This window comes from Lathyrus oleraceus, chromosome 5 (genome assembly GCF_024323335.1).
Source record: "Lathyrus oleraceus cultivar Zhongwan6 chromosome 5, CAAS_Psat_ZW6_1.0, whole genome shotgun sequence".
NCBI lineage: Eukaryota > Viridiplantae > Streptophyta > Magnoliopsida > Fabales > Fabaceae > Lathyrus > Lathyrus oleraceus.
This window is the reverse complement of record NC_066583.1, coordinates 541,164,186-541,176,325: the sequence shown is the minus strand read 5'-3', so window position 1 is coordinate 541,176,325 and position 12,140 is coordinate 541,164,186. Positions and strand designations below refer to the sequence as shown.

General features: G+C 36.8%; 1 protein-coding gene across 1 annotated transcript; it reads left to right on the top strand.

The window, feature by feature from the left end:
• The first annotated feature begins 2,346 nt into the window (after positions 1-2,346).
• On the top strand, positions 2,347-3,447 carry LOC127081946 (ubiquitin carboxyl-terminal hydrolase 8-like). The gene has a single exon (XM_051022173.1). The coding sequence runs from the start codon at positions 2,347-2,349 to the stop codon at positions 3,445-3,447; it is 1,101 nt and encodes a 366-aa protein (XP_050878130.1).
• The last annotated feature ends 8,693 nt before the right edge of the window (positions 3,448-12,140 follow it).

Here is a 12,140-nt window from a genome sequence, read left to right as displayed (position 1 = left end):
CTGTTGTTGAGCTTTTATTCCGGGGTCAGGTCATACTTGAACTTGCTCTGAAGAGTTTTTTTCCCTTTTGTTCAATACTATTCAGGTCATGTATGAACCTGTTGTTCAGTTTCATTCCGGTGTCAGGTCATACTTGAACCTGCTCTGAGATTCTTTCTCTGTTTGTTCAATACTATTCAGGTCATGTATGAACCTGTTGTTGAGCTTTTATTCCGGTGTCAGGTCATACTTGAACCTGTTCTGAAGAGTTTTTCTCCATGATTATTCCCCAGCATTGTCAGGTCATACATGAACCTGTTGTGGAAATTCTCGTATTCGGGCTTAGTAAGTCAAATTATGAACTTACTCTCTTGTACTCTAAATACTGCTTATCACACTCCACTCAGATTACTCCCCAGTGTGTGTTTGACTCTCCAGCAGGATTTGTTTTCCCCGGCGAGTTTGTTTCTTACCACTTGTCTGTCTTCCTGTGGACCATCGGCATTCCCCACAGGTTGGTCTGTCTAGTAACATCTCCTATCAAGGGTCTACCATATCCCTAGCAGATAAAAATAGCAAAAAAAATCATGCATCCACGCATATCATGTCATGCATATCATATCATATCACACCATGTCGTAGGGATTCAGGATCAAAATCCGGGTCTTCTTAGTAATTAACCATCTCCCACTATGCTCATATGAAGAGTGTCCTGCTTCATATTCTCTAGTTGAAGACGCTTAAATAGGGGCAACTGTCATACCCCGATTTTGGTCCTGAATTTTTATTTTTATTTGGCACTTGGCCTAAAATTCATTTGCATACATTCATTCCCAACTCCATATTTTTGTTACACATTGATCATTGTCTATGCCTTTTTGATCATGGTGCTTTTGACTATAAAATGGATTTTAATCATTTGACTTTTGTAATTTTTCAATTTTTGATTTTAATTTCAATAACTCCCAAATTTCAATTTAATTTTAATTGTTATTTTTACTAATGATTCAAAACTCTAATTGATTTTAATTTTCAAATAGATGTTAGAATTGATGTCAAAGGTAATTGTAACAAATTATTGGATTAATTTGATTTTAATTGGGTTTTCTACTGATTTTTTATTATTATCTAAATTGATATTTAAATTAGTCTTGGATTATTTCTAAAAAAATCCATTTTTATATCCATAGTACATTTCAAAATCAAAATAGCATTACAACATTTTCATAAATTACAAAGTCATCTTCCAAATGGATACCTTTCTACTGCATATTATTATGGAGGTAAGGTTATGATGGTCAAGGAGATTGGAGTGGCTATTCTAATTATATGAACCTTGACGGAGGGATGGCTCAAGGGGTTTATGGGGATAACTGCTCTTATATGTATCAAGGTTATGGATGTACACCATATGGAGCGTATGCTTCACCCAATTCCTTTTCTCCAATGGTTCAACATGATGGTCAATTGTATGGGCTGCAATAGTATCAGTATCTTTGTTCTTATTACAGCTCTCCAACTTCTGTTGATGTGTTTGCTCCAAATAAAACCAGTGTTGCACAACGGGAAATGTCAACTACAGCTAATGCGGACCATGTTCCATCTAATGTTATGAATAATGGAAACTCTGTTGGCATGGTCAATGGTGATTGTACAAACCAAAGTGGGTTAAAATCGTTTCTTAGTACCTACAGGGTTATTTCAGTAACATTTCTGAGTACCTTAGAGTGGGACCACCATTATATTGTGGTAAAAGATTACAATTACAGTTTGGAATCGAAACATACAAACCAGTTATGCTCTATTAGCAACTGTTATTCAAATTCTCTTTTAAATGAGCTGCTCATCTTGTGTTACAAGAAGTGATATCTAGAGCATCATTAGTACCGAAGTCAAGATACAATATTCTACTGCCACTTCTAGAGAATGGAATTGATATTAATAGTCCAGATGAACTCAATCCTCTTGAAGATAGCATGTTGTTATGGGAGGCCACACTTTCCCAAGCTCCAAATCATCTGGTGCTGCTGCTGCAGTTTCAAAGTCCCCGGGTGATGGAACATTATGCAGTGCAACGTTAACGTGAGAAAACCGAAACCAATTCGTCTTCTGCAGGATTTGCGATAGCATAATGAAGCTTGATTTCTTCAAGATGATTAGTGATTCTTTTGTTCCTGCATTGAAAAGTACAAAGATGGAGTGGTCAAAGCCAATTTGTCAACAAAATTTAGCATCATTTAGCACCTCGTATGTATGATTATGCGAAAGAGTATTTGAACCAGAAAGGAAGGTTAATGAGAAGCTAAAGAGTTTAAATGCACCTGATGGGAAATATTCCGTTGAAACAAGGTTGGTAGGCGCATTTGGATGTTTGGCACTCTGTGGAAGAAAACAAAGCAAAGCGAAGTGAAAACAACATATTGGCATTATCATCTGGCTCGCAGTGATTTAGTCATTGTTGACGTGTGCCAAGGCCAATATAAATCAACATTAGTTTGTCCTGTTTGTAGGAAGGTCTCTGTGACATTTGATCCATTCATGTACTTGTCATTACCTCTACCTTCAGCAACAATGCGGACAATGACTTTAACTGTTTTTAGTAACATTGGTGATGGAATGCCTCAATTATCACCATATACAATTTCCGTTCCAAAACATGGAAAGTTTGAAGATCTTACACGTGCTCTTAGCATCGCATGCTCTTTGGGGCCTGATGAGACCTTCTTAGTAGCTGAGGTATACAACAATTGTATCATACGCTTCCTTGAAGATCCAGCTGATTCATTATCATTGATCAGAAATGCTGACAAACTAGTTGCTTACCGGTTTCCGAAAGGTAATGGGAAGGCCCCTCTGGTCGTCTTTATTAATCAGCGGATGGAGGAGCAATACATCTACGGGAAATCGGCTCCAAATTGGAAGGCATTCGGAATTCCTGTTGTGGCTAGTCTTTGCAATGTTGTAAAGGGATCTGGTCTCTGCAATTTGTATCTGAAGTGGTTCCATCCATTACAAGATTCAATTGAAGGGACCTTAGAAAATTGTGCTGCGTCTGAGAGAACTGAAGTTGTAGAAGTAGAAGGGGTTACAGATCCTTGTTCAGATCCAAATGTAAATGGGTTAGATACACCTTCAGATATAGAAATGGAGTTTTACCTAACAGATGAGAAGAGGACTGTTAAGAATTCCAAAATATTAATGAACGAACCATTTACAGTAAATGGAGAGTTAAACCTGTTGCACGTGCTTGTATGTTGGTCAGAAAAACAGACTAAAAAATATGACACACAGCTTTGTAGTTCGTTGCCCGAGGTTTGCAAGTCTGGCTTTTTTGCAAAGAGACCTCAAGAACCAGTTTCTCCGTATAAGTGTCTTGAAGTATTCTTACAAGAAGAACCTCTTGGCCCAGAAGACATGTGGTATTGTCCTGGCTGTAAAGATCATCGTCATAACCTTATTTCCACATGATATTGCATAGCATATCATCCAACTTGTAGTGGCAAAATGATGCAGCATTAACAGGATTATTAAATAAACCTCCTGAGCACGAATCCGAACCGAAGCCATTCATGCGTTAACCATTTTTCACTGCAGTAAAAACATGGCCATTAGTCAAAACTGTAGAAATTACAAGAAATCCCAAATTGGAAATCAAGACAAATTCAAGAAGAAAGCGCACGGATCGTATTACCTTTTCCAGATTAAGTACCGAAATGAGGCAAACAAACTGAGCACCCTAAAGGATTTCGCAGGGTACCCCTTTTGATCTGAGTAACCAGCTCAAAACCCTAAACAGGGTGAGTATAAAAGGACGAAAAACCATAGTAGAAAAAAAAAAGAGGGTTAGAGATAGCGGCGACGGAGAAACCCAAGAGGATCTTTGTGGCTACAGTTCAAAAAAGCTTAACGAAATATAAAAAAGGAGCGCTCGGAGGAGTTGAAGAGGACGATTACCTGGTCGTCAAAGTTTGTTGATCAATCCCATTGCAAGAGGTGAGTCTTCATCTCTGACCTCTATTTCATTCTTATTTCGTGATGCACCACTATTCAGGGCCAATCGAAGGTATATGTTTCGTTTGTTGTCGAATCTTTGTATTGTTCTTCGCCTTTTTCCAAATGGATTTTGTTTCTATTGGGAAGAACAGTTTGCATTTTGTATTGAGAGGCGTTTTGTTGAGTTAGAGTGAATGAGAGAGAGCGGTGGTGAGTGAGAGAGGTGAAATCGTGAGATGGTGAGAGCGATGGAGAGGACGAGAAATTGAGAGAGGAAGAATTCTGTCCAATCCGTTTCATTTCCTTTTTTTATTTTTATTGTTCACTTTAAGTCTGGCTAAAAACCTTTTAATCCCATTTAGTGACTTTTGGATGTAGATATTAATATTGGTAATTAACTATGATTCTTTTTTACCATTTCCAACTTATTCCCCTTTGTAAACCCAACAGCCATGCGGCTGGGTTTAATTACTAGTAGACCAACAGTTTTTTTATTATTTAGTTTTTTTTATTTTAATTCTTTTTAAATCTATCTTAGTTTATATATTTAAGTTAGCATTAAGATAATAACTAATGATAAATGGCCTGGTGGAGAGGAGTGGTTTCCATAGTCTTAAGTGGAGTGGGTTCAATACTCATATGTGGTTTTTTTTTTAGCATTTTATTTTCTTTTAGCATTTTATTTCTTTTAGCATTTTATTTCTTTTAGCATTTGTATTTCCTTTAGTATTTCATTTCTTTTAGCATTTCATTTTATGTTTATGTTTTTATTATACTCATGGTTGATCTTTTTTTTTATTTTATTAATTTCATCATTCATTCAAAACCATTTTAAAACTATTAAAATCATATTTCTCGATTCAATGTCGAGCCCATTTTCATACCCTTGTAAGTCGATTGCTTTTAAGCATCGCCATCAACCTCACATGGCTTACTCTTGGGCCTTCTTACAATGAGCTCTTAAGCAACATCGAATTAACTTTCAATAATTTCAAACCTCGGTACTTTAATTGTTTTAATTTAATATTCAAATCATTTTTCTAAATAAAACGTGAAGAAAAAGATTACCTGGATGGAATGTCCAGTCGTAATCCCGAATATTAGGCTCAAGCTGTAAGAGCTTGTAAGTCATAAATATTCGTCTTCTCGCCAAAATATCCGGAAATACCTCAAATCATTTTCTAAATAAAACGTGAAGAAAAAGATTACCTGGATGGAATGTCCAGTCGTAATCCCGAATATTAGGCTCAAGCTGTAAGAGCTTGTAAGTCATAAATATTCGTCTTCTCGCCAAAATATCCGTAAATACCTCAAATCACCTTCTAAATAAAGCGTGAAGAAAAAGGTTACCTGGATGGAATGTACAGTCGTAATCCCGAATATTAGGCTCAAGCTGTAAGAGCTTGCAAGCCATAAATATTCGTCTTCTCTTTAACACTCCAATATTCAAAATCATTTTCTTAATAAAGTTGGAAGAAAAAGGTTACCTGGATGGAATGTCCAGTCGTAATCCCGAATATTAGGCTCAAGCTGTAAGAGCTTGCAAGCCATAAATATTCGTCTTCTCTCCAAAACACCTGTAAATATCTCAAACCATCTTCTTAATAAAGTTGGAAGAAAAAGATTACCTGGAGGGAATATCCAGTCGTAATCCCGAATATTAGGCTCAAGTTGTAAGAGCTTGCAAGCCATAAATATTCGTCTTCCCTCCAAAACATTCATAAATATTCGAATCATTTTCTTAGCAATATTGGAAAGAAACAGACTGCCTGGGTGGAATGTCCAGACGTAGTCCCGAGTATTAGACCCAAGCTGTAAGAGCTTGTAGGTCACAAGTACTCGTCTTTCAAACTTCAAAATACCTAATTCATACCTTAATACTTTTTCAATAAAGATGGAAATAGAACATGGTGTATACCGTGCACTCCTGAGGCTAGGATTCGAGATGTATATCTCGCTCATCCAAGTTCTCGCCATCACTCAAAATACATCCAACCAATCAAACTTTTTCTCGTCGCCGTGCGACTAATCAAAAACCTTTTTCATAAATGAAAGATATATTGTCTTAAGTGATACAAAACAATGTTTCGGCCACGATTGTTGAGTAGAGATAAATGACGCTTTTCCGAATGTAGATTTATAAATCCGTTCGATGTGTGGTACGCGTCCACTCCTCATCTGTTTTGGATAAAACGATGTTTTCGTCAATTAATACGATATAGCTTTCGCTAAAATTGACCAACAAACAAACATTTTTCTACCCAGAACTACGTAAGCCTTGATTTCTCTTTTGAGATACGTAGGAGCAGGATTTTTAAATCTTGTCAGGCCCACTAATAAAAAACTTAGGTTTAGTCCTTCGTCAAAATCCAAAAACATTTCTTCTCTCTTTTATTCTTTCTTTCCCACCTAATAACTGAAAAGCCTAACATTTAAACTAACATTAATGCACACAACTAACCTAATGGTTCCCGTTGAGTACAACGGACGTGAGGGGTGCTAATACCTTCCCCTTGCGTAATCGACTCCCGAACCCTGATATTGGTTGCGATGACCATATCTTATCCTTTCTTTTGTCTTGGGTTTTATCGATATTTCCCCTTTCCTTTTTAGGAATAAATAAAGTTCGGTGGCGACTCTGTTCATTCCATCATTGCGAGCGTGCGATCGCGCTTCGCTTTGAAGTCGTATCCCCATTTTTTCGAGGTGCGACAGCATGAATCCAAGAGTAAAGCATGATTTTACTAGTACGTGGGCTAGCATGGCTGTGCTATAGGGTAAGGCCAAAAATACGGAGAATTAAGTGTTTGGGAATGATCCAAGCAGCTCTTGGTTTACAAGGTGACGCAAGATGGAGCGCAAAGAGGTAGTGTGTTTGGCTCAACAATAACTGGTATATCACATGGAGTGAATGAAGGTCGAATATGAGTGCTTCATGGAGATGAATGGAATGAAGTGACCAAAGCCACAAAAATTAATATTTGTTAACAAGTGATTGAATAAGTGTAGTTTGAAACCGAAGGTAAAGTTGTATTGGAATCCATAGGAGAAATTGGATCTGCATCGTAGAGGGAAACAACATTAACCGATACGTGGACTAGGATGGCTAACACTATCTGATATTTAGCCAAAAAGATTAAATATATGGGTATGAGCCAAAAAACTCTAGCGACGAATGCAGATTGCCGCTATATCGTCCTAAAAGGGTGTATATGGAATTCCAAAGAAAACTATATTTCGGTGTCAAGGAAATAGTATGTCACTAGGAAGTTTATTATCGAAGGTGGATGATGGATCATGAAAGATATGAATGTTGCCCTAAGGCATAAGGAGGAATAATTAGGAGTATGCTCGCCAAGGATTCTCATCCTCGTGCCTATGTATTCTCACTATGCAATGAGAAAATTAGAGCAATCGTAGTTCATGGAATCATGAGAATAAAGAGAGAGAAAGAGAGAGAGAGAGAGAGAGAGAGAGAGAGAGAGAGAGAGAGAGAGAGAGAGAGAGAGAGAGAGAAGAGTGATGAAAAGTATAACTTGTACCAACAAAATGGTATCAAGGTAACCCATAAATGGATAGAACTTGGAATCAAAGAGTAAACATGCATTTACTAGTACGTGGGCTAGCATGGTTGTCACTATAGGGTAAAGCCAAAAATAAAGGCTGAATTAAGTGTTTGGGTATGAGCAAAACAAGTCTTGATTCACAAAATAGATTGCTGTTATATTGTCTGAAAAGGGTATAGTCGGGGCCCAAGAGAAAGTATTGTTGTGTACAAGGAATAATATATCACTGGGCGGGGAACAAACTGTTCGAGATCAAAGAAGAGTAGTATCTTGGATCCATGAAGGAGATAGATTTTCAATCAAAGAGCAAGGTGGTGTTTAAACCCAAAAAGACTGAATTAAATGTTTGGGTATAAGCCAAACAACTCTCAATTGATGAGGTGGATTGTTGCTACATTGTACTAAAAGGATGTACTAGGAGTCCAAGGAGAAGTGTTACTGATCTCAAAAAGATGGTCATGATTGATGAATGATGAATGAAGAATGATTGATTGATAAATAGGGTAGCTCGCGGAGAAATAGGTTTCTCCTGCCTACGTATCCTTATAGTGCAATAAGGAAATCAGAGCTTTCGTAGTTCAGCCCACTAGGGATGAAAGCAAGATGATCGGTGAGGAAAAAGAAGATGATTGATTGAATGAATAAGTGGAATAAACTTGATAGTTATTGGATAAGAACGACACTAAAGTCTATGAGTAAAGATGGATACGATAAGCAACTGGGTCAAGCGTCCCGAATCCAGAGATATTCAGAATGGGGGTAGGAATTCTCCAGTCCCATTCCTTCTCCATTGCTTAAGGCTCGTGTCATACAACTTAAATCTTGAAGGATATGTTGTTGATGTATTCCTTTGTTTGTTGCATGATACTTTGTGAAGAGAGAGAGAGAGAGAGAGACTTGACAATCGTATGATTTGAATTATGATAAATTCTATGAATAGAGGTGAATACGATGAGCACTGGGTCATTCATCCCATACCCAAACATATTCGGAATAGGGGTAGGAATTCTCCAGTCCCATTCCTTCTCTACTACTTAAGGCTCATGCCACACAATTCTAACTTTTGATTTCATAAGCTCTTGAAGATGTGATCTTTGATGTAGTTTGTATTATCCACTTCCTGGTATGACTAAGGATGCCTTGATTGAGAATCTGACTTGAGGCCTTGAGCTACACAGCTTACAGAAAAAAGTCTCATTAAGTGACCAAGGGTCTTTTGTTCACTCAAATTTAGACTGTGAGATTATACAATATCAGAGGATTTAACTGATCAAAATTACTTTTGATCCATTTGAATCATAGGGTTAGGATTGATTTTTTAGAACTAGGTTAAAACTGAATCTAATGGTCAGAAATAACCAAACTAACCTAAGGGATCATGATATAGGTTATTCATGGACTTGATCAAAAATCTCTGTCAAAAAATTCTAAGGGAACATGCAATTATGTGGTTAAAATGACAAAATGACCCATGAGGGTAAAAAGGTTATTTCACCATAATATCCAATCATGAACACAAATTTATTTCCAATTAAAGTCTAATTAGAACCTAAAAATTGGTTAAGTCCTAAAATCTACTTTAACCTAATGTTCAAAAATTAACTAAATTCAAAAACTAACCAAAATCTAATTATTTTTCTAATCTAATTAACTGTATTAAAATCTAATTAGAAAACTATACTAAAATCTATTTAATGCCTAAATTCTAATCAAAATCTAAAGCCTAGTTAAACCAAATTTTAACATCTAAAAAGAAATTAATAAATGGAAAAACAAAATATATCAAAAGAAAAGAAATTAAAAATGCAATAAAAATCCAAAATGGGCCAAGGGGGGTGTTAGGCTCTGAGTTGGAGGTGCAAACAGTATGACTTTTGAGAGAAAAAACCCAACAGGAATTTGTATGTGAACAAAATAAATGGCTAAGACCCTAAATCTCAAACCCTTGTATAGGGGGGTGAGAAAGGAATGGCAGTGTGCAGTGGGGGATTCACGTATGGGCAAGATCCTGAAAGCCCATCTAGAGATGACTTTGGCTAGGGGGCAGAAATGGAAACAGGGTGTTTACATGAGGCAAAACTTGATATGGCCAAATTAGGCCCACCAAAAACAGGTCCAACAACATTTGAAAATGAATTAAACATTGTTTCCCTCTAAAATGTCTCACCGGACACGCCACGGGCCACCGCGCCGGCTGTCGCTCCTGGCGATGGTGGCCACCAAAACCCCAACCAGAGCTACCAATAAGTTCACCTCCTCACGCTCTATTCGATTCTTCAGTCAATTTCATGAAAATGGAGCTCTATAACCATAATCGAAATTACTCACTCCAAAAATCCTAACACAAAATATCCAAATTAAATTATGAACTCCTCGACTCAAAGCCCCGGGGATGAGGGCTTTGAATCCACTCAACGCCCTCTACATACCTGTAACCAAGAAATGAAGAAATGCAAAGGTTTTCAGAATTACCTTGTCGGAGTTGGCGACAACGATGATGAGCTTCCAAGTAATGTCTTTCAAAGATTGTTCCTTGTACTGGTCGCACTTTCTTCTTCTCTTTGATTCTTCTTCTTCTTTTGGATTCAAAAATGAGTGAACTAAGTGACTTGGTATTATGTGGGAGAATCTTAGCACAAGTAGTATTGAAGCTCTAATGATGAGATTTAATGGCTTTGGGATTGTGCGTGTAGTGAGGTTTAGGGAGAGGAAGGAAACTCAGAGAATGCAAGGATTTGAGAGTAATGATGCCAAAGGTAGTGAAATGATGATGAAGACGATGATATATAGGCATTAGGTTTGGAATATATTAGGTTTGGGATTTGGCTTGGAGTTGGTTAGATTCAGGTTTAGATTTGGTTAGCAGTTGGTTGAGATGAACTCAGTGAGTTCAAACTGTTAACTCACTGATTTGGCAGTTAGTTAGTTGAATTCAAATTGGTTAATTGGTTAGGATGGGGGGATGTAGAGTTGGTTCCAAGTATGAGACATTTTGACTGGTTAGTGCAGGTTAGACTTAACTGGAATTGGCCTTGAAGTTTGAGTGATGACCTGCTGAACAGGTTCACTCCTTAATGCCAACTTGATTATGAATTGAATTAGGCAGTGTTATGTTGTTCACTATTATGCCTTGCTTGGTGTTGGAATGCAGGCCAATACATGTTTATGTATTTACTATTTTGCACATATTTGTTCTTATTTTATCCCGAACTGCATTTGATTGTTGAAGCTTGTTTAAACATTGTGTTATTTTGATGCAGGTTTTAAGGTTGAATTATGGACCTCACATGGACTTATCCTGACTTCGTCAGGTTTGTCATGCATCCAAAGGTTTCAAGTACGTAAGATATGGCATCATTGTTTGGCTGCAACTCTCATATGGCTGGTGCATTGATGTTGGGTTGTTATTTAGTTAGCTTAAATTGTACCAGAAAGTATCTTCCCTGAATCTCACCCAGACCTAGAGCAGGATGCTTGCTCTGATACCAATTTAAATTCTGGTATGCAGATATTAAATGTCCTAAGAGATGTCGAGACACTAATATCTGATTAAAACACAATGACAGTATAACATATAATTAAGAGTATAGAAAATAACAGAATACAGAGAGTTGTTAACCCAATTCAGTTTACAACAACACCTACATCTGGGGGCTACCAAGCCAGGGAGGAAATCCACTAAATAGTATAAGTTTGTAGACCTTCAGCAAACTATCTCCAATCACTACTCGTGCTTAACTTCTACCTAAGAGTCACCTAGGTAAGAGAGCCTCTCACTTCCCTTTCAATCACAACGGTGATGGACAATACTATTTTTACAATTTCAGAAGTTACACTACAACGACACACAATCACTCAATTCTTAAAAGCTTAAGAGTGATTGACAAAACTTACAACTCAAAAGAGACGGTCTTACTCTTATACCAAGGCTATATTAGAGAGGCTCACAATTAACATGAACACATAAACCCTAAAAACTCAGTGACATCATATTTGATCCGTACTACAATTAGGTTTGTAGCATTCTATTTATAACCATAATCTACTAGATTTGGGCTTCAAAAACGCAACAAGAGAGCTGCTAAAAGTCTGCAGAATATTCTACATAAAAATAGATCTTCAATCAAGGGTTTCCTAAAATGTCAAAACATTTAGAAAACACCGAATAACTTTAAACACAAACAGAATCTTTGATTCCTCAATCTTGGACGCCACATAGGATTACACAATCTTCCCAGAATAATCAGTAATGTGTTAATCAGATAAACTGTTACGAAGATGTAAAGCTGTAATAGACAAGTTGTCGGATCCTCATGTTAGGACATCTTGTTCAATATGTTGCTGCTAAGTTAGTTTTACCGAAATTACTGTCAATCACAAATACATAGAATTAACAAAAACATAATTGATGGGGCAAATGGTGAAGTAGGGTAGGCACTATAACAAAAGAGTTGAATTCAAGTTTTTATTAAGTATGATTTAATATCATAACACCAATTGTGTGTACATATCAAAATTTATTAAAATAGATGATAAAATAAAAATTAATATATTTATTCTTTTAGAAACATTTTAAAAAGATATAATTAATTTCCTAACTAC

What these genes read in the sequence shown, in the direction of transcription:
- LOC127081946 (XM_051022173.1), top strand. Translation starts at nt 2,347, where the DNA reads ATGTTTGGCACTCTGTGGAAGAAAACAAAGCAAAGCGAAGTGAAAACA.